Source organism: Styela clava, chromosome 9 (genome assembly GCF_964204865.1).
Source record: "Styela clava chromosome 9, kaStyClav1.hap1.2, whole genome shotgun sequence".
Classification (NCBI taxonomy): domain Eukaryota; kingdom Metazoa; phylum Chordata; class Ascidiacea; order Stolidobranchia; family Styelidae; genus Styela; species Styela clava.
The window spans coordinates 15,487,701-15,513,901 of NC_135258.1; the positions used below are offsets into that span (position 1 = coordinate 15,487,701).

The 26,201-nt window shown below is 35.4% G+C and overlaps 3 protein-coding genes and 1 long non-coding RNA gene across 6 annotated transcripts; 2 read left to right on the forward strand and 2 right to left on the reverse strand.

The window, feature by feature from the left end:
- The first annotated feature begins 2,096 nt into the window (after positions 1–2,096).
- LOC144427337 (uncharacterized) lies at positions 2,097–17,327 on the forward strand. Its single transcript, XM_078116406.1, has 15 exons — positions 2,097–2,203; positions 2,927–3,089; positions 3,903–4,051; positions 4,611–4,727; positions 5,241–5,393; positions 5,491–5,622; positions 9,506–9,655; positions 9,805–10,588; positions 12,178–12,402; positions 13,459–13,619; positions 13,827–13,965; positions 14,283–14,368; positions 14,598–14,698; positions 14,811–15,502; positions 16,121–17,327. Exons 1-15 carry the CDS (start codon positions 2,125–2,127, stop codon positions 16,551–16,553), a joined length of 3,564 nt encoding a protein of 1,187 aa, XP_077972532.1. The 5' UTR covers positions 2,097–2,124; the 3' UTR covers positions 16,554–17,327.
- Positions 5,819–9,183, reverse strand: LOC144427251 (uncharacterized). Its single transcript, XR_013477823.1, has 2 exons — positions 8,214–9,183; positions 5,819–7,471 (listed from the first exon to the last, which is right to left on the reverse strand). It is a non-coding gene; the product is annotated as an uncharacterized LOC144427251 (long non-coding RNA).
- Positions 17,328–18,068: 741 nt separating the features above from the next.
- On the reverse strand, positions 18,069–22,231 carry LOC120339676 (uncharacterized). Its single transcript, XM_039407845.2, has 7 exons — positions 21,961–22,231; positions 21,323–21,476; positions 20,914–21,032; positions 20,495–20,579; positions 20,159–20,285; positions 19,689–19,951; positions 18,069–18,969 (listed from the first exon to the last, which is right to left on the reverse strand). Exons 1-7 carry the CDS (start codon positions 22,059–22,061, stop codon positions 18,883–18,885), a joined length of 936 nt encoding a protein of 311 aa, XP_039263779.2. The 5' UTR covers positions 22,062–22,231; the 3' UTR covers positions 18,069–18,882.
- A 78-nt stretch (positions 22,232–22,309) lies between these two features.
- Positions 22,310–25,989, forward strand: LOC120339675 (RWD domain-containing protein 2B-like). Of its 3 annotated transcripts, none has more exons than XM_039407844.2 (6): positions 22,310–22,445; positions 22,697–22,991; positions 23,179–23,275; positions 23,846–24,120; positions 24,796–24,892; positions 25,507–25,693. In XM_039407844.2, exons 1-6 carry the CDS (start codon positions 22,331–22,333, stop codon positions 25,546–25,548), a joined length of 921 nt encoding a protein of 306 aa, XP_039263778.2. In that variant the 5' UTR covers positions 22,310–22,330; the 3' UTR covers positions 25,549–25,693. The 3 variants fall into 3 exon arrangements, with proteins under 3 accessions (XP_039263778.2, XP_039263777.2, XP_039263776.2); XM_039407843.2 differs by having other exon boundaries at positions 24,796–25,030; positions 25,507–25,644; XM_039407842.2 differs by lacking the exon at positions 24,796–24,892 and having other exon boundaries at positions 22,311–22,445; positions 25,507–25,989.
- Positions 25,990–26,201: the final 212 nt, after the last annotated feature.

The following is a 26,201-nucleotide window of genomic DNA, read 5'->3' on the forward strand; positions in this document are numbered from 1 at the left end:
TTAGTGGCTGTAAAGTAACAACCTAATATCATAAATATTGTCACATAACCAGTGGAAATGCGTTGAAAAGCCAATTGTTCCTGAATACGTAATTTTCACCATGTCCCATTAAATGATTTTGTACTAACATATATACAATGTTCTCCTAGTTGGGATTGATCAACCCTGACGATGTCTCTGATACTTACATTTTCAGAAATTGATCATAAAACATACTGACAACGTTATTCATCAAAACCATAGGTCAGTACATAATTAATAAAAGTCAGATATATAATTATTATAACACCCATAACAAAAAAAATCACAATTTGATAACTCCCGATCTATACTGTACTTCAATGAATAAGTATTACAGTAATATTCATGAATGGATTTTTAATTTAACATTCAGTCTCGTCGATCTCGGCTCCGAGTTTAGATATCGATCATATAACCCTAATAAAACAACTGCTTCAGATGAATGATAGAATAAGAAAAGAAATCGAAAGTGCATATTTTTGTAATATGATTTAGCATAGATTATAAAACTAAATCAGAAAATAAAACATCATCAAGTTGACATGGAGGCTTCTCCGGAGATTCCTTCTATCCTGAAATACAAGCAAATTAAATAATCTATCATAGACCTCAAATCTTTCCAAGTTTATCACTACGTGGACAGGCTTCCGACATACCTTGCAATAGTATTCTAATTGGTGGCTTTGACTTTAGTTCAAATAAAGAAGACTATGGTGATTGGTGATGACTAATATTTATACGAACATACAAATGATCCCACAAGTGTTCGTAAATTAGATAAGCATTATAAAGACACAAGCAAAATGTTTTAGGAATTAGCGATGTGAACCCCAAAAAGCCAAAAGATTGAGACATCACCCTACGAATAATTTCAAATCTTTACTGCTTTATTAGGATCATTTGCCATTACTGTGTTGACTACACTGTAAAACCATACATATTTCCAATCAGCATATTCAAAACATGTCAAAATTTTACCCGTATATCAAGCATCTCTTTACTTTGCAAGTTTCATTTGCACTGCTTGATTACCAAAAAGTAGTGGCACAGACAAATATATGCGTGAAAAGATAAAATAGTATATATGTAGTATTTTCTGGCATACATGGCGATAAATATTGAACGAGAAACAGCGCATTCTTTTGGGATAAACTTTTGCAAAGGAAAGTATACTTAACAGTTGAATATGCGCCGGCACCAAAGCAGGCGACTGCAAACTAACATCATGTTAATTACAGAGATCAAAAAAACATTAGCTTTGTAAAATATTTTCGAATAATTTCAAGTAGACGTATGTCCACTCTGGTCGTCATACTTGTGTTTGTTGCCAACCGAATATTTTTCAAGTGCTATTAAATTTTGTGGTGACTAATATTGATTTGACCCGTAATTGGCATTAATTAACACTCATTGCAACAAGCAAAAACAAAAATGGTAATATTCAGATTGGTAAAGATTGTTAAGTGGTCCTACTTCAAATCCATAGTACTGTGTTTTTTTACTAGCAATATCATATTAGTGCGATAGTAATATATATCATGGAAAACATGACGGGCAGAAAGTGAAATATGTCACAAATGAAACAAAAAATGGGAAAATGAAGGTATCTGAAGCCAAGATTTAAGCTTGATGGGAATCGGAGTAATTTTGAAATTTGGGGGAGAGATTATTTGAGAGTGAACTTAATTTTTACAAGGTTATGAAATACGAGCCTCAGTTGATAAATTAGAGAACAGCTGGAGTAGCTCGGATCTGAAGATGTTGAGGTTGCAAAAATGAATGTGATAATGATGTTGGGTAACCTCAAATTACCGAAACACATATTGTTTTGGTGGATTAAGATGTTGCCGTTGAAACTTGTAGCATGATTTTGTGGAAAAAGCATGGCATTTCTACTTACATATATATGTATAATAAAGTTTGTATTTAAGTTATTTGTTAATTAACAGTTACAAAATTTATTTTATCCAATTATTCACATATCCACCAATGTTGTAACATATCCACCAATGTTGTAAAAGATTTTCTCAACTTTACGCAAGTTCAACATTTTCGATCTAATCATGTAGCTTGGATAGCACCGTGCATCAAACTTCAAAACGGATGGCATTGAAAATGACTATGCAGTCGAGAATTCTGTGTTCTATTATTTGTCTGATAATTCAATGGATAGCTGCCGTAGGTGAGTTCAACTATCAAATCATTCAAATGATTAACCTTCAATCCAAGATATAGGCGTAAGAACGTAATAACCCCCAGAACAAGGGTTCCCAAGCTTTTTTCAGGACGACCCCAATGACAACTTTCAATTGTCCAGTGCGACCCCAGGTCAATATATATATTTTTCATGAAACTTTAGAGCTTCTTTCACTGGATTTTTGAGTTTGGTCATGTGCTGGTAATAAGCTAAAACCAAATAGTGATGTCACAATAAGCACCAACATTTTCTATAGCATAAGCATAGAGCGATGCTTATGGGCCCGTTTTATAGTAAGCCCTGGTACAAACTGCTAAATTTAACATGGTTTGTCAAATCTTAGAGAATGTGTACACCCATCCTCTACCATACCTCAGCGACCCCATGACCTGTTTGCGACCCTACCTACTTATCACTCCGACCCAATTTTGGGTCGCGACCCCTGGTTTGGGAACCCCTGCCCTAGAACAAATCTATGGTTTCGCAAGTGCAACATTGCTTTTCAACGGGGTATTATAGACATTTATTCAAAGAATTTTATACTTACAACTACTTAAGAACACTTTATTTATCCTTTTCGTTTTGAGTTTGTTCAAGTTCCCATAAAGTTTTGATCGTATCGGAACATCGGTTACGATCTTCAGTGGAAAACTTCAGGAGTGATTAGTAGTAATATTTATTATATAGATATTTTGTCTTATTTTTAAGATTCTGCAGTAGATGTAACAATGGTTATTCCCCAGTCAATATCATCTGTGCAAGTTCAAAGTCAGATTAAGTGCGTTGCGAATGACAGTTATGACGCTGAACTTGGTGTTGAAGTTGATGTTGGGGCTGGTGATTCAATACCCGAGGAAAGTATTGCAGACGGGTAGGTAATTTTAATTTGTCCACAAATTAAAATAGTTTAGGGTAATATATAGGTGTTTTTCAAGTCTAGCTTAGACATTGAAAAATTAAAATCAAGGTACAATTGACATGGTCTTTGTTTTGTGTTGAACTGTGGTATTAATCTTCCGCGTTGATGAGACTAACTTTCCCCTTTCGGGTAAATAAATCTTTAATATTAATTTCGATACACAATAATCAGTCTAATCGATTCATGCTTTCGAAATATTGTGATCGATTAGTTACTATCACGTGATTGACTACCAACAAAATAATTTAGACATTTACTTTTCTCAAACCTGACAAGACTGTACCCGTACAGTTTTATTATTGTAGAAAACACACCTGATATTCACAATATGGCGACAGCACATTTGAACCCACGTATATTTGCACCCGTACATGTTTACGGGTGCAAAATTCTATGGGTGCCGGTGTCCATAGATGCGAATATCTGTGGGTGAAAATATTCATAGGTGCAAATGTACGTGGGTGCAAATGTCCGTGGGTTCAAATGTTCATGGGTGCAAATGTACTTGGGTGCAAACGTCCATGGATGCAAATGTTCGTGGGTGCAAATATACATGGGTTCAAATGTCCGCGGGTGCAAATATACATGGGTTCAAATCAAATGTGCGCGGGTGCAAATGTACATGGGTTCAAATGTCCGCGGGTGCAATCCAAATGCAGGTGCTACAATCTATGAGTGGAAATATATGGGTGCAAATGTCGGGTGCAGTTTACGGGTGCAAATGTACATGGGTTCAAAGATAATGGAACCTCATATTATACATAGAATCGAACCAGAAGATTGGCCTGGTATTCAGGCAACGATGTCAAGAGATTCGGGAGTCAAAAGATATGGGATATTCTACTGCTCGGCAACTGAAAAAAATAACACGAATGTCACAACAAAGGTGGTAGGAACCATATTGCCTTCGTCAGGTAAGTATTCTTCATAGAAAAAGCGTTACCTAATGAGGATTTTATCTGTGCTTCACCAACGGAGGTCTTCTCCCTTCTTGAATTAGCTTAGGCAAAAGATATTATCTCGATTAAAGCTTATTCATGAAGGGTTTAAACGTCATTGCTTTGCGAGTGAATACCAATCGCAATTTGAAAATGTCCAACTTTACTCGAAAAGTTCATTTTGAAAATGGTTTTGACATTTATCCATTCCTTTTATTATTTGCCATACACTGTTCCTCAACTCAGAGATAATCACAAAATACGAGGTCAAAAGAGCTGCGAAAGACGAAGACTTACTCACAAAACAATAACACGACAACGTAATAAAACCTGCGAAATATGTCCGCCCAAGTAGGGGATGTGAACAGGATGGCATATTCTTACATATTTTAAATAATTTAACGCTCCTTTTTATAAACAAAAATGAATTATCAATAGCAGCTGACTCAAATATTTAGAAGTTCAGTTCCGGAATTCTTTGAAAACACTGGCGGCCCGCCACTACTATAATAGATAAATGGATTTTTCTTGACAGCCCAATCATTTCCTTCGCGTTTCATTTACACAACTTCTGTCGGACAATCACTGGATTTAAAAATGATTCAACCAAAACCGGCTCCCTACAAAGATTTGATGTGGGTCCGTTTAGCACGTAAGTTTCTTAATGAAGACAAATTATATTTATATATAGAAGGTAAACTTGGCATTCATTTAATAAATCCTTCGAATCTCTGAATGAACGTGGCGATTTTCAGCCACATACAGGGTCTTGTTTCGGAGGAGAAGATTACAGTATAATGAAATGACATCATCAAATTTCATTTCGATTAAATTACTCGTAATTTTTTTTATGTCTCTCCACATAACATCGACAAAAGTTTATTAGATTGTTTTTAGTCAAGCGGCAATTAATCTTATTGCGAAATTTAAGAAAAGACTGAGATGTTATAACATTAAAATTCGATAGGGGTTTTTATATCTCCCAATTGAAAGCAAAAGAGATCGGTCATATAAAGGACCATGGCGATTGATTCATCACCACCTTTCGATTTCTAGTGTGAGTCTTGTATGAGAGCAGGGAAAACGGCATAGTCCTTCACAGGCGGGATGCGACGACGTCCATTGGTCAAACCAAATATGAGTAATTATATCACTATTTCTTTAGCTGGAAGACCACGGCAATTTACTTCTGGTAGGCTCGAGGTAAATGTACCAGAAGTGGACGTCGATCTAGCTGGAGTTTATATAGTTTCGTTTCCATTAAGAGATTTGACTCGCAGACTTTACAAACAAGGATTATTTAGGATAATCGTGAGACGTAAGAAATGTTTCAAGATTTTAATTCTTTTTGTTATGTTCATTAAATAACTCATTTTTGATTGAACTTGTTTTATTTACAACTATCTATATTTCAGCTTGTGATGAAAAAAGGTATGGCGATTCGTGCCAATATGACTGTACTCAATGTAAGAACGGCGGAATATGCGACTTGAAAGATGGATCATGTATTTGTCCTCCTGGGTTTGGTGGTCCAACGTGCGAAAAACGTAAATTATTTAACGTTTATTTTGAATTGGGTTTTAGAAAAAAATTGGAATATGAAAATAATGAAATACATATTTGCATGCACTGTTAAAAATTTTTTTCCAAATTTACTAAAAAAAAATGGCAGCAAAAGTACTGGCCCATGTAAAAAAATTTACAGGCCCTATCAGTAGTATTATGAACAGTATTTTCAGTAAATTTACAGAGATTGATGGTAGCAAAAATTACTATAAAACTGTAAAAAATACTACTTTTTTGACGGCAGTAAACCTACCCACTAGTAGTAATATTTTTTACCTTAAAATAGTAAATAAAATTACTATCTCGATGGCAGCTACCTTACCCGACAGTAGTACCATACAATACTAGCATGATGGTAATTTCTCACTCGCGATGACCGAACCACTACGAGAGTAGCAAAGCTATTTACTGGCACGACACAACAGTAAACACACAGAATATAACAGTTAAAATTAAAAAAAACGAGATTCTGGAAACGAAAATCATTTTATTACAATTGATATTTTTATAAAACCATAAATACACACTGAATGCCTTTAAGGCTTGTAAAACAGTTTCGAAAGAAATTTCAGAAAATATATGGTCTACAGTCAAATTTAAACACCTATTAGGAGACGTTGAAGGCTATCCATACAATAAAATGAGGGCACAAGTTCTTGTAGGACATAGGAATTCTGTATGTAATGGATCAAAATTGAGTTTCTATCGGCACTTGTTAGGAATCTGGTCTATACATTTCGAGGTCTATTTATTTATCTCAATAGATTCAAATAAAGTCAAACAAGAAAACGTTTTAGGACTGGGTAATTTAGTTGACAAACTTATTTTGAAATCAAATTTCTGGATACCAGGATATGAGACGCTGGCAAACGTGACATAATAACGAGACTATTGTAAGAATTTCACGATTTTTTGCACTTTACTCTAATTATAATGTTTCAAAATGAAAATTTTGGGAAATATCATGCAACCTATTTTGTAGCTATGGCAAGAGTTTTAAAGATGACAAATTCTAAAGTTAATTATGCAAGATAAGATTTCAAGGGGCGTGAAGTCGAAGAGCGGGAGTTTGAGGATTTTAGTAGGAGCATGAGTGGGAGTTCTAAATTTTGAAGCTTGCAGAGTCTATAGAGTTAATCATAGTCGGAGTTTATCCACACTGATGAATAGAGTTTGACTGGACATTTTTAAAGCTCATGAGCTAGGAGCAGAAGTTGCAAATTCGAAAATGTTAAAATTGATTAAACATGGACATAAAGTTACACTAAAGCAGTTAGCATAGCAGCAGTCAAATCTTAAAAGATCAGGGAGTCAAGAGTTTTAATTCATATTTTGAAGGAGTCTTGAGCAGGAGACGGAGTCATATATTTGCAAATGTGGGAGTTGATAGTCATGAGTGGAAGCCAGAAATTTTGTGGTTGAAGAAGATCACGGAGCAGAGTTTGTTTAAAATTATCCAGACTTCACACCCAACACACAGCTAAATCATTTTTTATCAAATTAATCGATCAGCGAAAAGTAGGGCTGTGAACTCGAACTTCGAAAAACTCTATCAAATACATGAACTCAAACCCCTGACCAGGGTAATGAACTCGAACTTGAGAAACTCAAAGGCATGTGAAAATTTGATGGAGTTTTCACCCCTGGTCAAAAGTGATGTAAGCTGCAGTAACACCACCAAAGTTTACTTAAACATCAATTTCTAACAACGGCACATATAACGCCTGTGATAGATTCACTCTTCTTGCAAGGCCGATTACTTTTGCATGAACGTCTTTGCCTTTACTTTTTTTCGACTTAGTGCCTCTGGGGTTTATGTCACCGAAGAACCTGAAAAAAGGCCGAACTTAAATGGCGAATAGGTTTCACATATGAAATTTGGAAAACGCCCTGTCATCTCACCACCAAAATAGTAAAAACACAAACACTGGACAAAAATAGTAAAAATGTCAGGTAGTTATAATGTATCGTGCCTTGCCAAGGGATAAACAAAAAACTGTCAGTGGGCCAGGAATGCAATTGCCAAACCAGAAAGCTCCAGATCCTCCTAGCCCTCAGTTGTCGCAAATCGCAATAGGCTCATCCGCTCGTTGACATTCGATTGCAAATGCAAAAATTTCCTGCTACAAAATGGAGAGCACAGTGACATTGTTTGAAATTGAAGTTCACTAAAATAGGATTGTTGTGAGTTCATTTTTCACATATGGATGTAAAACGTATTAGATTAGGAGGAAACGTGTGGTACGGCCAGTCAGTCATGATTTATTTTAATCATTAATCGGTACCGTACCGATGAATGGGTAAAATAAATCATGGCTATTATTAACCACCTAAAAACTGTTTAACTAATTAAATTATTCCCAGCCCTACTTATGGCCCAGTCCCCAGGGTATGGACACCATGAAATTGTGCAAGTCCAGTCACATATTTCCTTTTCACAACCCATTTTTTGTATTGTATGTCATCAAATAACACTACATGACAGAAGTAACAGGTAATTCGTCAACAACGTGTACATTGTGCCAACAGCAAGAATTATATCAGCACTGTAGACTAGCACATTTTTTCTTACCTCCGAATAAAATCAAACGTCAGCAAGGCCTTCTTTGGATATTATATGTTGAAAACATAGAACGAAGCAAATTGAAAAGCTACCGCTTCAGAAAACGATCTACAGGAACACACCACTTCTCGTTCAGCGATGACGTAAAAAGTCTCAGCAGTCGCTACCGTGTTACCTGATGTACACGGTATTTAAAGCATATTTTGGTCTACCAACTACAAGTCTACTACTGTAACACAAACATGCTCAATTAACGCATGAAAAGCTACAAAAACCAACCGCCTAAAATAAACATCCACTAACGACAAAGAGCCTCGCTTACCGAGTCCTAATTCCTGAACCAAAAAAAGCGCGGGCTACAGGCACGTGACATTTTGAGTGATGTCATAATTGGCACATTACCGGTACTAAATGACCTATGACGGTAAAGAGAAGGATTAAAATATAGGAAACTTTGATCTCTGCAAAAAGTACCAGTACCGGGTACCTCAATAATCAGACCACTACCCGTGGTAAATCCGCACCTACCGTACAGACCGTTGCTAACACAATCATCAAACTCAGACTCGCGCTATTGCATACTTAACATACGTACCGCATTCAGTTTTCATGCGCACGCAACCGATGCTGAGCTCCCAAACAGCTTAGCGTCCCAGCCGAGATGGGCGGCACAAGGAACCTCGAAATAAAAAATGCTGCGCACGCAACCTGCCTCGTGGAGTTTTTGCGGATGAATATTTGAACAAATAGTTCCGCTTACTTCCGGAAAAGGAGTATTTAAATTTGCTTCGTGACTATATCGCATGCGTAGGTAGATAAATTCGTTTATTGGAAAGAATAATTACTCGTAAATTAGAGGATCTTAGATGTTTTTTACCTCTTCCAAGTATACTAATCTTTTTACTATTTTTCTGTTATATTAATTACTGATCAGTGAAATTACTATTCATTAGTAAACTATTAACAAACAAGCACCCTGATTGGCTCAGCTAAGCAAGTCACGTGATTTCAATAAAATACTCTTGTAGAAAGTAAAATTCAACGAAAAATTAGTAAAAATTTACTAGAAAAATTAGTATATTTACTAATTTTTTTAACAGTGTGGTGAAAACTATTCCGTCAGTTGGTTTACTTGTCATTGTTGTGAAGAAAAGAATACATATAATCAAGAATATGGAGTTTTCAGCCCACATTTCAGATGTATATTTTACGTTATGTTTGCCAGCGACATTAATGTATTTTAGATTTATTACTATTAACTCCTCTTTTTTATTCATTTGTTTATCTTGGCAAAATTGCAGTATGCGGATATAATAAGTTTGGAGCAGAGTGCCAACATGAATGTAAGATTAACGGAACTGAAAGAGGTTGCCTGGGAAAACAGTTTTGTCTCCCCGATCCGTATGGCTGTTCCTGTGCAACCGGATTCATTGGACTGATGTGCAATTATCGTAAGAGCTTTAATTTGTTATTCCATGCGTATACTAACGATAATGAAGTCAAACTATCAAGGATTAGAACGATTGTTTATATGTATAAGCCATCACTGCCCTAAAACATGAGAGCATCAAAATTAAACAAATTTAAAATGTTTCAACAGCTTGTTCGGAAGGAAAGTATGGTGTGAATTGCGAACAAGAATGTCATTGTATGAACAACAAGGATTGTGACTTGTTCACTGGGAAGTGTGGAAAAGAAAGGCATACTGGTTGTTCATCTGGATGGACAGGAGAAAATTGTCAAGAACATTGCCCGCCATACAAACATGGACCAGATTGCGCTATAATTTGTGGTTCATGCTACGGCGACCTATCCTGCAATGGAGTAACTGGGGTTTGCCCTGGAGCAAACTCAACAGAAGCTGAGGAAGGAAGCGGGATGTCAGATGATGTGGAGGAAGACAAGACATATTATTGCGATCTGAGGTATAAGCCTCCCGATTGCAAAGAATTCTGTCAAGATGAAACATGGGGGAGAGATTGTTTGAAAGAATGTCATTGCTTAGATGGAGTTGGGTGCAATGCTATCACGGGAAAATGTCCTTCTACTTCGTCCTCAGAAAGCGGATGCGCTCCTGGGTGGAGGGGAGATACATGCGATGAAACATGTGGAAGTGGAACATTTGGATTCAATTGTGAGGAATCTTGTGGACGCTGTGCTAATAACTCCGCATGTCATCATATATCCGGAGCCTGTGACGAACCCGGTTTGAAAGATGAACTATGTGAGCCAGGATATGTTGCACCGAATTGTACTAATTTCTGTCAAGAAGGGAAATTTGGATTCAACTGCTCAGTGAACTGCAACTGTGCTAATGGTACAATGTGTCAACCAGTTGACGGATCATGCAGTGGATATTGTGCGCCAGGGTACACTGGATTAGGGTAAGTGTTGCGTATAACGCATCGTAGCATTTCCCATGTACATTATTTATATAGTAGGTAATACAATGCGTTTCAATCTGAATCAGGCATGATTATTATTTATTCTATTGAATGGAATGTAGCAAAATGATGGTAGTCAAAATCGCTATCGCTATAATCCAGCATTTCCCAACCTTTTTTGGTCGCGGACTATTTTCTCATCGGCGAAAACCTTTGCGGACTCAAGGTGCGTTTATTGCAACCGTACTCTGTGTGAAGGAGCAATAAAAGCAAAAAAAACTGAATTTTAACGAATTTCAACAATGGCCTTTTCTGTCGAACAAAATTCAATCGACGAAAACGACGAGAATTTAAAATGTCTTTCTATTTTAATTTAATTGTGTTCATGGTAACTCGCGGTTGCGTCGACGACAAGATGAAAGCATTCATTCTCTAAAATGCAACGGCGATCTGCGAACATAATAATGTGAGAATATATTGCCCGATCATATATATTTAGTTTTGATACATATTTTTTGCGATCTTGCGAATTTGTTATCGCCGTTAGAAAAATCCTAGTATCTCTTATAAATTTCCAGAAAGTACAACTTGATTCAGTACTTATAAAAAATATATTTAAAGTATACTAGTAAATCAAACATACATATTCATTGCCTTGCTTTATTATTAATTTAATTGTGAGCTTTTTAATCTGCGGTTGTGTTAACGAAATAAAAGCAATATTTTACTACTCTGAAAATATGATGACAATCCGTGAACGCAAAAATGCGTGGTAAAGGGCCCGATTATATTTTGTTTTGATTCGCATTTTTGTGAATTCGACAATTCTGAGCTGTTCGTACAACACCCACGGCAGTAGTGTACGTACCAATGTGGAGGCAGTAAAGAAAGAATCCTAAAGGAAAGTAAACAAAGAATCCTAAGGGAAAATGTCCTGGTACGGTAGCATCCGAAATTGCGGATTTGCAATGTCTAAAAAAGCGCTTTTAATCGGTCGCGGACCATCATAAAACAAAACTCATGGTGTTCTCCCTTTTATTTTTATTATTTTGTATTGCCGCTTTTCAATTTAAAATATTTGCTTGGCCACCATTGACATCTACCAGAAAAAAAAAATTATTCCTCGTTGTTCGAACTCGCGAGAAACACCACTGAGGTATCTATCGAACCGTGTGCAGACTCGTGTTTTCGTCGGAAATCCGCAAGTGAGTTGTGAAATTCAATCGTCTGATTAAGCGCAAGTGACCTGTCGCGCTACCTGTTACCAAATTTTCCAGTAGTAACATGCTATTCTAATAGTTTACTATTCGAATATATGCCCAGCCCTACTCAGTAACCAGTAATTATTGACTCGATTAATGTTATGTGACTAAACTTGCTTTTTATGTTTTATGTATATTCTAACATAAATCGTAACGTGGTTGATACTAGTCTCGCGGACTCATTCAAACGCTCCGCGGACTCATTTAAGACCGCGGACTCGGGTTGGGAAACACTGCTATAATCAAACGATGTTCCAAAAAAAACAAAAGATGATATCCATTCCGCTCTTATGTGTATGGCATAAAAATATTCGTTTTATCGCTTAGTTGCCAGGAATTATGTCCACCTGGAACCTACGGGCTCAACTGCACTTTAAAATGTGGCAACTGTCTCAAAACAAATGATGAAATAAGATGCGAAGGAGAAAGGGGAATATGTACAAATGGCTGCTCGAGAGGTTGGGAAGGTGAACGTTGCAACAAGGGTACACTTTGTGCACAGAACCCATGCAAAAATAATGGCTCATGTGAACAAGAAGCAAGTATATACAAGTAAGTTAAAAGTAAATTATTCACAATTATTTTTAAGTTAATGCTCAGACATTAAATGCCCAATTTCTCACGTATGGTGGTGACGTGTAATAAACATTCGTGGGTAACCAGTCAGTTACAGGAAAGACGTACACAATTCAAAAAACTTCTAGCAACACGAAATTTCAGTATGTATACCATAATTATTTTAAGTAATAAAATTACCGTATTTATTCAATTATAACGCGCACTCGTGTATAACGCGCACCTTTAAATTTTGAATGAAAATTGGTATAAAATTCTTTTTTTTTATTTTTTCTCTACTAACTACTGGTAAGCACATAAGGTAACAACTCACAGCATGAACAAAAATTTATTAAAAGCACACAGTAATTCAAAACTCTTCAAAATCGGATTCAGTCTCTGATTCACCAAACAACTGTTCGATTTCTGTTTGGGTTTAATCAACAACCTCCAGTTTGAATGCAGCCCTATATGCAGAACGTTTTTGTCTTGCTATAATAGATAATGGGTAATATATAATGGGTATCTACAGTACAGTACGATAATGGCAAATAAATATTCTCAACGCAGCGGGAATGTCAAACGCACGCTGAGCTGTCGCATGTGCGTGTGCTTGCACGAAATCGTCCTGCATTGGAATGTGCATGCGCGAGCGCACGCACGTTTCAGATGTTTAAAACCACATTTTCAATACCGCATTTCTCAGACCTCGTGTATAACGCGCAGCATTGATTTTTGCCTAAAATTCAGTTCAAAATTTTGCGCGTTATAATCGAATAAATACGGTATACATATTTTATTAAATAAGATGGTGTTATGTCAAAATGTAACTTTATTTCATTAATGACATGAATGCAATATTTTGTGAACTACATCATTTTTGTAATAAACTTTTACCATGCATGAAAAAAAGTTGGCACTAAAACTTGTTTCAAGTACTACGCAGTAAACGTAGAGGAATTTTGTTTCACACTTGTAGTGGTTGTTATATGCTTCTAATACAGTTCCTTCATATACGTTTTCTATGTCTGCATCTGAATGTGACTTTTTCAGATGTATTTGCATACACGGTTACGTCGGATCACACTGTGAACTGAAACAACCACCATGTTTTTTCACACCGTGTAAAAACGACGGTATCTGTATAGATAATGCCGATAGAGAATCGTACACTTGCCAATGCGCCGCAAACTACACAGGAAAAGAATGTGAAGGTATCAAATATCATATTTTCCACATTCGACACGATGTGAAAATAGCACGAACTTCGGATTAATTTCCTCACCAATTTACAGTATTTCTTTGCCAATGAATCAATTTAAAATAGTTTCCCAACAAATTCAAAACAACCTTCTCCCAAAAAAAAGAACGTTCACAACAAATTCCATACAAGCAACTATCAAAGAAAACCTTTTCTGCAGTATCGATGGAAAGCCTTTTCGGAGAATTGGACGACAAAGAAGAAGTTAGCCACTTCCTTGGTCCGATCGTAGCTGGTGCTGTTCTTGGAGCACTGTTACTTGCCGCTCTTGCCGTTTTTATCTTGTGGAAAAAGTGTAGGTACGTTGATATAGCTTTGAGGTTAGACTATCTCCGTATGGTCTATAGTTTTCAATTAAATTCAAATTGGTGTTTCTGTATTTATTGATAATCGTTAGGGGCGCTCGATTCTATCAGCGTATTGATATTGCAGGCCCTATGCCTCAGTCGGCAACAACATTCGAGGCAATTTATTGGATATGAGTTGGAAACATGTGCGTGTGTAATCTAATGTAGTATGAATATAGAAAACATCGAACCTTCGACTTGGTGTTGTTATCGTTTGCGATAAATCTCGTATTTAGATATAATAGATATTTGAAATCATATTTTTCCAGACCTCCTGGTGTGAAACAAAACCGAGTTACAGATAGTTGTAAGAGTTTCCACAAAACCCAGACGGAAGGAAGATACGACAAGCTAGGTAAGAAATCATCTTGTTAGCTGTGTTGTAAAATATATATATATATATTTATATTTATTTACTCAGCTTTGGTGTGGAAAGTGAAACCGCGGTTTGTCGGTTATAAACAGTTGTTTTAAGCTTTATATTATATAAGATATGGAATAAAATAAATCTGATGTTTCAAACATAAGGCACTAGCATGATTTACACTAACGTGAAACACTGAGATTCTTTTTAAAAATTGCAGGTAGTCCGAACTTTCAAAAAAATCAGGAAGACAGTGAATCGGGTGTTTTAGAGTGTGATGGAAGTAGTCAAGGATGTCCAACACCAGATTTGGAATATAGCGTAAGTATGATCGACGAAACACTACATACGGGAGCGTTTAAGTTCTTAACTATAAATCCTAATTTTATCTGTTGCTGATTTTCCATTACAATTATCAAATTCGATGTTTCAGCATTCAAGTACGCCTGAAAGCGAGAAAGCACAAAACATGTCGGAGCCACGGACTAAGGAACAAAACACATTCACTCAAAAACGTGTTCACTCAAGCAATCACAGAGCAGAATCCATAAGATCATCAAATTACTCCGATTTGCCTCAAGTCGTCACTATGGTTTCGGGAAATCGCAAGATAAGCGTAACAAGGAAACTGAGCGGATCCGTTTCAGATAAATCTGGAAAATCGTCGTCGCCCAGTGTCCATTCAAAATCTTCAATGTATTCTGAAGATTTAAACAAGAAACCGAAACGACTGAGCTCAAATAGTCTGTTTGAATTTTATTCCGAGCCAACTAGTGGCAAAAGAAGAAGCCTTGTAGACCAATTTAACGCCGGTCCGCGCAGTCTTTCAAGCAAACGAAAAGACTCAGAAACCTCTAGCCGTTTTTCCGACATGTCTGTCGGAGGTTGTGCCGTAGAAGGCGAAGGGTTAGGATTCAATAAAGACTCTCGTGCTGATGTACCCCAGCGAATTTCACGTAACGAAAATATTTTGGATTCTCCCTATCCAGGAAAGACATCAATAAGGAAAATATCTATTGGTAAAACTCCAGCCGGTATGTCAGACAAGGACTGCAAATCACTGATCACAGAAGTACGAAATGCTGATGAAGAATTCGAAATGGAAATCAGAAGAGGATCTTTAAGGTAACTTAGGTAGGGCATGATAACTATGTATGCCTGACTTTGTGTTTATATCCATAGAACATGTTAGTTTGTAATAGAGTTTTTCTCAAACCCCATTTAAAACTAACACAGCAAGCACACTATAAAGCAGATTACTTTTAAACCGGTACATGTTCAATATGTTTTTTCATGTTCCCTTTACTTAATAACTTCTATATGGTTGTGTGTGTGGGTGCGTGTGTGAAATATTTCAATTATTTTAGGTGAGTGAACACGTACCATATCTTCTTGGCAAAACCTTCCATCTTATATACATTCTGTACGTTTTTAACCTTATCTAAGGTTTTGTTCGCTCTCCTGATTTCATAATCAGTTTTTATTTATTTATTTTTACCATTCATTTTATTGTTTTGCTGATTATGGAGTCTAAATAAACATATACTTATTATCGTACAGAAACGAATATTTGAAACCTGTCAGCCTGCCCTACTGGAATTTGTCGTCTATAAATGGAATTCTTGCTAACTTTCTGGGGTCAGATTGCTTGCACTTATGATATTAAGAAAAAAAATGAATATGTGAATAAATTAGACACGTGTAATATAGGCTATCTAGAAAAAACCTCTTACCTATTAACAGGGTAAGAAAACCCTCGGATCCCAACGTGGGCATATTGCCTGATATTGCCGAGGAAGACGGTACAGTTAATCTCGATGTGGAACTAAGATCTCCCAAATCTACGAAGAAACGTAAAAAGTCCAGAGGACGATCTCTTTCTAGGATATCTGAAGAAGGTTCAAGTTTGTGCTCCCCAAAAACGCAGCGGTCTCCGAACGGCAACTACTTTCAGGCGGGTAAAGCCAACGCGTCGCCGCTGAAGAACAATCCCGCTCAAAGCAGCGATAGGTCCGTGTCGTTGTCACGCATGAGCGAAACTGATAACGTCAATTCCATGTTGAGAGCGATAGAAGCTCATGCGAATTTGATGACGAACGTAAGAAAGGAACATGACGCTCGCAAACGACGTAGCATTCGTCAGAGACCTTCTGCAATTAGTTCATCCACTACCTGAAATTACACCAAATTTTTTGATCAATTTTTGAATGACGAAGGCGACTGACTATTCGCATGAATTTCATCATTGTAGCCGAAAGCTTTACTTTTTGACTAGACTTCGATACTTACTACTCAACGTTCGCCTGTCAAATAAATGCCAATTAACATCTAAATGTGTCGCAGTTCTTAGCAGGGAAATATTTTTTTGTTATAAAACATACATCGGAGTATGCAATATACACTATTCGATCAGTTTCTAGTTTTACACATTCGACATTTGCATAGCGAAATGTGTTTTCGTTCAGCCCATTATTTATACGAAGGTTAAAATAGGAATATTCATAAATTGGGCTTTTTATTAATACTAAAATACATAAAAAAAATTTCAATTTTCCCTCCTAATTTGGAGTTTTACGCAAGTCCCTGCAAGAACGACTGCAGTCATTGGTTTAACATGAATCTTAGGTTTATAAAATGAGCGTATTGAAAGTATTTAATTCAGTCCCACCAACAACAATTATCGATTGCACAAACACTGATGAATATTCGTTTACGCAATTAAAAATATTTATAGGGATTTCATAGACAAAATATATATCGAACGATCTAGGTATTGTATTTATATATGTCTCACATCTGTGACATTGACAAACGCTTTGTATGGCTTTTTGTGAATAATGCTTCTTACCTACCTCAATGTCGATTTAAAATGTTAATTGCCTCAATAACATGTGCATGTTTCTACAGATAGAAGAATATACTTCTTTTACTCTTCTAATAATAAAAACGAATGAAGTGAAAAAAACGGGTGGTATTCTGCTGTACGTGTATTAGTATTACCGGAAATATATTTAGTACTTGGAGATGTAAACACGATATAATGACGACTACAATGTGCGAGAGAAAGTGAGATTTAATTTTTATCAGCTACAAAAAAAAAGATATATAGCAGCCTGCACGAATTTAAATTGCCGGAACACCCATATTAGGTTGATTGAAATTTGAGAATTCTGACAAAACATTATTTTTAGTTATAAATCAGGTTCAGCTCAAGTTCTTTGAATTAAGGTTTATCAATATATTTCACTTTTTGTCCAGTAGCCGATAGCCAGACGACGAAATATATATATATTTTGACCGGACAATAACAATTTGATCTCGGTGATCCGCTTGTAAGTGTAAGTTTGGAGACCGAATTTAATATGTAAGCACGTCATGGTTTGTATTGAAAAAGGAATAAGGCAGAAGCGGATTAGTATATATCCGTATAATGCTGTACAATGGACAGAACAAGTTGTTAATTATATATCAAATCGTAGTATTTGAAATTATAAAACAGAGATGACGAAATCAGCAAATTAAACGCTGGAAAAACTTGATTTCAGGGGATAACACTTAACACCTCATCCTGGGAATAGATGAATTAATTAAACGGTGGTAAATGACAATTCTCCTACCCATTTCAAGACAACCAGCAGCTCCAACCATTTCATATCATCCCATCCAGAAATTTAAATATTATAAGGCAGTATTGGTCCCAATTTTGATATAATAAAAATTACAAACATAATATTAATATAAATTAAAAATGATACAATTGCATGCCTGAGCAAAAAAATTAAATAGATGGAAGAATTATTAGCATTAATTATTTAATCTCATGATTATTTATATTATTCATACTGATATGCATAGTAAGTAATGTTGCTTTTTTAATTACTGAAAAGTGCTAAAAATATTTCACATGAACCTTATCTTTAAAAATAAGATGGTACCAGTAGTTAGTGCAAATATTACAAATACACAACTGTGCAAAACAGCTACAGACACATAAGATAAAGATATTCCGAACATAAAAATAACTATTGATGGAAATGGAACAGTACTATTTTACCATACTATCCAGTCATTCCAAAATTCTTCTGGTAACACTACACAAGTTGCAGCTATAATTTCTTAAAAATCCTAAATTATATTGAAATATACCTGTGCCATTAATTGGTGATTGTTGCGTTTTCCTATAGCCAAACCTTTAAAAATTGTAAAACAAATTACACACTGGAATATATGATTGTACATTAATATCTGTTCTACTAATGTAAATGTAGCAAACAGTGCTGATAAATATAAAAAAGGCACAAACAAATATACATAAACAATAATTGAGATTGATGTCATGGTAAATAAAATTATTTCTAAGTACTAGATAGGAGTATGAAGAATGCAAATTCAGTGAATACCAAATTATTGACAGGGAAAGAAAATGACATATTTTAAGAACAAGAATGACTTAATCTTGTATATAGAAAATATAAGTTAACTTTTGCTGAACTGAATTCGATCTTTTATTCCACCTTTACAATAAGCTTCTGTTGTGACGCATTTTCACAATCATCTTCATTTTCCTGATGAAAGCTTGTTTTCGATGCAGCCTGTATTCAAAATGATGTCATTTTAATGGAAAGATCAGGAAAGCTTTGATACACTTACCGTATTAATTATTTGAAAGCACAAATTTTGCTGGCAACAGCATAGAAATTCTATCTATACCTACCTGTGTACAAAATGTCTTATGTGAAACTTTCAAATAAATAGCTTGCTGAATACCATAAATGTGTCAGTCAGTGACAGCAAATATACCTGATTTAGCTAAGATCTTTAACATTTGTTGTAATCTATGGTTGTCTCTAGGGCATGTACCTTAGAATTTTTCTACTCCTGTTTCGTCAGATCTGCCAATTATTTATTTCTGCTAATGCACAAAAATATGGAGAGTTTATTTCGATCCTTTGGAACATCTGACCAGTTTTTTGACATAATTGAATCATTTCTTTCCAATCGCGAACTATTGATATTCAGAGTTCACTAAGCATAACTGCATCCGTCACTAGCATAATGGTCTAATTTTTGTTGCACAACTTTTTAGGGTTAGGATAGGATAAATTTTCACATCTATTCCGGGAAGAAAAGCCGATAATATAAGCTTAATCAGATGTAGCCCATGGCCTCTCATCCAGTTAATAGTCCATGTCAGGTAGTTAAATAGTTGCATGGGCTATTACAGACATTATTTGAAAAAGCGAGGAATTGTCTGCAATTCTTTCAGCCATCAAAAACAGTCAAAGTTCTATAATATTTTTCGAATACATGCCTTTTCAAACCTTGCTTCTTTATGATATTCACTTGTTTTTGAAGATCCAGATTCAATGCTGTCATCTCGTTCTTTTACATATCTACAATGATGCTGTGTATTCTGCTGGCTCATATGATTATTTCCCCGGCAAATACGTTTGAAACGACCGAAAACAATGATACAGGATGCGATTAGGACAATCAGCAAAATGTCATGCAATAGCAAAGCTACCATGGATGTACCAACATCTGACCATGGATATTTAGCTTGTTGTGGAGTATCTGAAACAACAAGAGGTAACCATGGTAGAAAAAGGGAAGAAAAGATCTCATTAGAAATTACAAGGAAGCAATTCATAAATATACTGACATTAAGGTTCCACACATAGGTTTAGGAAGTGTGAAAAAAATTACATATGAAATTCATATTCAAATCCATGTGAAATACAACCCCTATTGAAATTGATACCGACATAATAAAAAGAGTACCTGGAATAACTCTTTTCCCACCATATGTATTTTCCCAGTATCCACTCATATTCTTGGCAACATTTTCATAAAGTCCATAATTATCACAATATCCTGGACAAGCACATGGACTACTAAGCATCATATCCTGAAATGAAGAAAACATCAAATTAATCAGCAAGTTGAGAACTTCGAAATTAAAAAAAATCATCATTAAATAGCTGAGTCAGACTGGGATGAGAGGAGGCATAAAAAAGTCTTCAAACAATTGTCACAACCCATAATACAAAGTAAAACACCAAGATAATTTTTGTCTGTCCTAGTTCTATATGCCTACTTAAAAAAATTCTAACTCACATATTCTGTTATTTTTATTTCTCCAATAAACTCTAGTCTATCGAATCTTGTTTCACGATCACATTCCAATATAATTCGAGATGATCTGAATTGGGTTATTTTGAAATGGTAAGAATAAACTCATGCATAAGTGATCTATTCGGCAAGTTAACATGTAAAATATTACACTATTGAAAAAAATGATAATAAATACTTTGTTAAATTTTCATCCAATCTCCCTTTTTGAAAAATCAACATCCCCCAATCTTAACATTCAATCAAATAAATCAAAGTGCCTATTTAGATATATATATATATATATATATAATGTATAGGTGAGATAAAGGCAAAGTTGTATAAATCATCTGTGCCTTACATTCTTTGCATTTGGTAAATATTATTCTTGGGAATATACTCAACAATTTCAGTATTTTTGCTACCTTTTCCCATCTTTCGCTGAATATATTATCATAACTTTGCCATCATCTGTAACATTATATCCGGCAGATGATTGAATACCCAGGTCATACGCTGATCCTGATGTGCTCGCTTGTCCCACCTGATATGGAAAATATTGTTGTTGTGGAATGATATAGTAAAAAACTTCAATATATTCATAGCGTATATTTATTCCACAAGTGTTGGTGAAAAGGTGTGGGAATGAACAAAATTATGATTATTACTTCATTTTAGCAACTACTTTGGCTTGTAAAGATTTATGACTTGTATCTAATCTTCTACTGTCATTGGTTCTAAAAACTATAAGGTTACCTGCGACTCCTATACTACTGATTTTTTACCTTCGGGTGGGTGCTCGAGGCCCGATATACTAAAAATCAGTTAACTTACGGCAAGATCAGAATTTATTCCCAGTGAATATCCCAAACAGGGATTATATTTGTACATCCACCCATCGCCACCACTCAATGTCCACTTTGGAAGATTTCCGGGATGAGCTAACGATCGTAAATTGATTATCCCAGAACCATCATCCATTTCACATCTGAAACAAAAATATCCCATACTACAATGGTGTCTAGAGTAGAGGGGGGCCATAGGGGCATCCACCCCAGACAGCATCTTATAGGGGTGAGTTTGTTGCTTAGTTTGATGATTTAAGTAATAATAATACAAATATTTGACTCTCACTTGACCTTTAATTTATTTATTTTAATGTATAACAACATCTATAATTTGTTTATCCCCCAAATTTTAAGTAGGGAGAATCATTATCAGAAATCCGCCCCAGGCAGCTGAAAAGTTTTACATACCCCTGACTACAATAGCAATCGAAATATGTTGGTATCAGAGCCTGCGATTTGTAAATGCTTTGTTCATGAACGAAAGTGGTAACCAGCTCTTTTGATTATCGAAATATGGTATGGTATTTACTGGAAAAGGTTGCGCGCCTCATTGATCCTTACCGTCTTCGTTGTAGTAAAATGACGATACAAATAAAAGAAAATCATGAGTGCATAGAGACTTACTTGCATGAATTTATTTTTTTACAGAATTTTCCATAACTAGTGATCACCATCAATGTAAACGCAAAAAGATGTAACAACAAATAGGAGGATGTGGTCTTCATAATCACGCTTCCGGACTAAACCCCCGCTTAGCACTCTCGCTCATTGATAATGAATGTTATTTCATTTCGACCTCTGCATTCTTTGCATACAATCGTGTTGCAGCAAACGAAACGTGTTTTCAATAATCCGTTCGATTTACGTTAAATTTCATTTGTCGTTATTAACTTGATTAAAAATATGTATTTAGACACGATGCTCCCAACTTGATTATTCCACCCCCCCCCCCCTTTTTCTGTTACATTCCCGAGAGGGTGCCCAAGTGGAATAAATGTTTACACTTTCGCCGTTCCATGTTTGTTTTATTTCCGTTGTGGGCCGGTGCCTTACATGGGCTGAAGACGCTGTAACAGATGAATTTAATCCCTTTACTCATTTGTTATACCGTAAGATACTTGTCATATTTGCAACAATCGAAACCATACCAAGATTCTAAGTAAAACTAGCTAGAATCGGAGACAGTTGCGCCAACTTTTTATGTTATCCCATGTGCCGGTACTGATGTACAGATGTATCTGAATTTCTTTCACAATTTGCACTGCAGCAATAAATCAAATTATATACAGTTACAAAAACTAAGCCGTGGATCTGAACTATCGATGACGCTTGATATTTAATACATGTGATCATATTACAGTATTACTATTACGAACTCTGATAATGAGCACGCGATTGGAAAATGTCGAACTGCAACTTTCCGAAGTTGAAATGCTGCAGAGTATGTTTCCAGGGAAGGATGAAGTTGTGTTTGATGATGAAGTAGTTATAGATCAAATGAAAAATTACCTCGGAAATGATGGTGATGACCCAAACAAAACCCTAAAATTCACTCTGAAATATGAATTGAAGGACGCGATCAGCTGTATTTTAAGGGTGGAATTCATGCTTCCTGTAAATTACCCTTCAGAGGAGAATATATCCGTTCAAGTTAGGTAGGAATTTTTTAAGATATCTCTAGTCTATGTCTGTGAAATCTGCAACTGTTATCGGCAATTGTCAACATTCAGACTTTTTATTTTTAAATTGGAATTTGTTTTTTAAACTTGAAAAATTCTTCAATATCATTGAATAATTTACTACTCCGTTTGTGACTTTATTTTCATCTTTTTTTGTACCTAGATGCCAGAAAATGTCCAAATTACAATACAAAGATATTAACGAAGAAATGAAAAAACTTATTGATGAAATTGGTGTGGGTGATTTATGTATATTTCAAGTGAGTCAACTAAATTTGTATAGTTAAGATAAAAGAGTTGTGAAGACCCTAATACAGTAATATGCTAAGAGCTATATATATATTCACTTGGATGATAGAAATGCCAATAGATGCCGTTTAATATGAACAAATTGAAATCAATTCTGCCATGAAAACAGATATTTTGGCGGGAAATTATGAAAATATTGAGGTTAAAAAAGATTTAGCAGCCGGTTTGGATATTGACAATAAATGAAATGAATAAGAACAAGCATCTAAATATGTGAAACAACAAATACTTATTTGGGGGATGAGAGCAAAAAATCCAAATAAACTAGGTTAATTATAATATATATTAAAAAGCTAGCAGGAGCCACATTTCATCAATGGTATTGTTTTTGCAAACTTACTTGTTTGAGATCTATCATATTTATGACATTATTAAGGTCAGTTTGTTCAATTGTTTTTGCACTTTGTATAATTGATATGACTAGATCCCGGTTGTGCACTATCTATAATACTAAATCTGGTAGCAGCATTTAATTGCATCATACTCTCAAGCCCTCACCTAATTGAACTTTATTTTTCAAGATTATAGAATGGCTGAATGAAAATACTGAAAACTATATTACACGAGAAAGCAATCAATCTAAAGAAGCTGGTGTGGAAACAAATCAATCAGATAATGTTTGCCAACAATTTTCGCGATATTGGATTTATAGTCATCACATATACAGTAAAACAAAAAGGAAAAACATATTAGAATGGTCAAAAGAACTTCAACTAACTGGATTCAGTATGCCAGGAAAACCTGGTATTGTGTGTGTAGAAGGACCAATGAATAATTGTGAAGAATTTTGGCAGAGGTAATAAAATTTCATGTTATCTCATTTGATTTGGACATAAATTGTTGGCAAATTGATCCAATGTTAAATCCTATATAGTGGTTTCCAACCTATTATGGCTCGTGGCCCCCTCCCGAATGATTTCATCACTCATGTCCCCCCTGTTTATCATTCCAGTGGTATTTAGGTTATTTTGATTGGTAGATTTCAAATCCCATTATGTTTCACAAAGTGAAAACACCCTTGCGAAAAAACTTCTCAAGCAATAAAAATAGGAAGAACGCGGAGTAAAATCAGCATCGCATAGCCTGGTGGCTTCTCACCAACTGCTCTATGGAGGCCCCGGTTGGGAACCGCTGCTATTGGGCTGATTTGTATTTATTTTTCTAATTTGTTCAATACCCACACCATCAACTCTATGCTGCTTGGGCTGGTATTCTAGCAGAAACGAGATTCATTAGGCCATCTTGTCTCCCCCTCCTAATAGTATAAATATGATATCCTGCTTAAAAATGAATGCTTTAAATTTCTCCTCTGTAGCAAATATCCCCAAACAAACATTGTCTGTTAGCAAAAGGAGTGAACTTCAAATATCAGCCTAAATGAAAAATATGAATTTCAGCATATGCCACTTTATATTAGGAGAGATTACTGAAGTAAAGAATATTTTAGTGAGAATGATATTTATTTCATCAGGATAAGGAGGTTAAACTGGAAGCATATTGAAGTGCGACGCAGAGAGGATGGCGATGAGATGAATAGTTGCAACAGAAAGTTCAAGGAAATGATGGAAGTCAGTTTTGAAGTTCATGGAAACAGAGGAAATCATATGAATATGGGGGCATTGTTTCAGTATATTAATGATCATGGCTGTGGAAATGCATTTGTTCATTTATTTGGAGTAGAAGGAAGGTTGCCAGAAAAGTGAAAGGTAATTAAAGTTCATTTTAGCATATGGAGATTAAACTAAGTCCAGCTACACTTCCAACTTGAGTTCTTCATCATATTCATCCAGCACAATAATATAGGTTAGGATTTTCTGTATTTTGCCTGGAGAGGGGAGAAGATAAGATGCTTATTGCCATTCATATGGCAAACCATGGTTACCAGGTATTTGAATAGTCAAGTTATTTATTTTTAGTGAGTTCAACAATTCTCTTGCATATGAATTTTCCCATCACATTTGACGGAAAGCATTTTTTAAAGTTAATGTAGAACGATCCCCCTATGTTATAATATTACTGTGCTATTTGGCATGGAAAAATTTGCAAAATCTTTGCCAAACAATAAACATGGAACAACTGTGTTAATATTGATAGTATGTGAAGGTTGATAGAATATACTTGATTCTAAATGTTGCCAAGAGTGGGGTAAAGGTGAAAAAGTGAATATGTTTCTTTCTTACAGAATGAAACGACAAACTTGGAAGAGGTTAAGTCTGGCACATAAAGAAGATGGGGTGTTAAGTATTGACTCTGCATCTTCTAGCTTTCAGAGGAAGTTTCCAGATGTTGTTGCGGAGAAAGACTTTGGGGTTCATGGTGGCAGAGATTATCACATGGATCTTGGACAATTTGCTGCTTTTCTTAAGAAACATGACAGTCATGAGATTTTTTCTCTTTTATTTGGTGTTGAGGGCAAAGAAAAGACCTAATTTCCTAGATTGGTTTTAACAGAAAAAATTTGTGAACCACACGGCCATCATTCTCAAATCTCATCAATAACGTTACCCATATGTAATTGTGGACTTGATATCATGATCTGTAATCATATTGGATTTTATTCAAGATTTATCATTTTAGCTAGCCTGTAGCCGCATTTCTGTGCAATAGCTGATATAATAAAGTATGTTACTTTATATTTGATAATAAACTGCTTATAGTAAGTCAAGACTGGTGTTTTCAACTGTAGATGCAGAATATTGATGGCGATGTTGGTAAAATAATTCAGTGACTGCAACTTAGACGGAGCTTTCTTAGCCTTCGAACCCGATTTCAATCTGCACTCGTTCCAACTCATGAAAATTAGTAATCTGGCCAACAGTGATGTATATCTGTGTGTATCACCAAAGTTGGGTTTATTTTTGTCAATCTTCTGTCAAA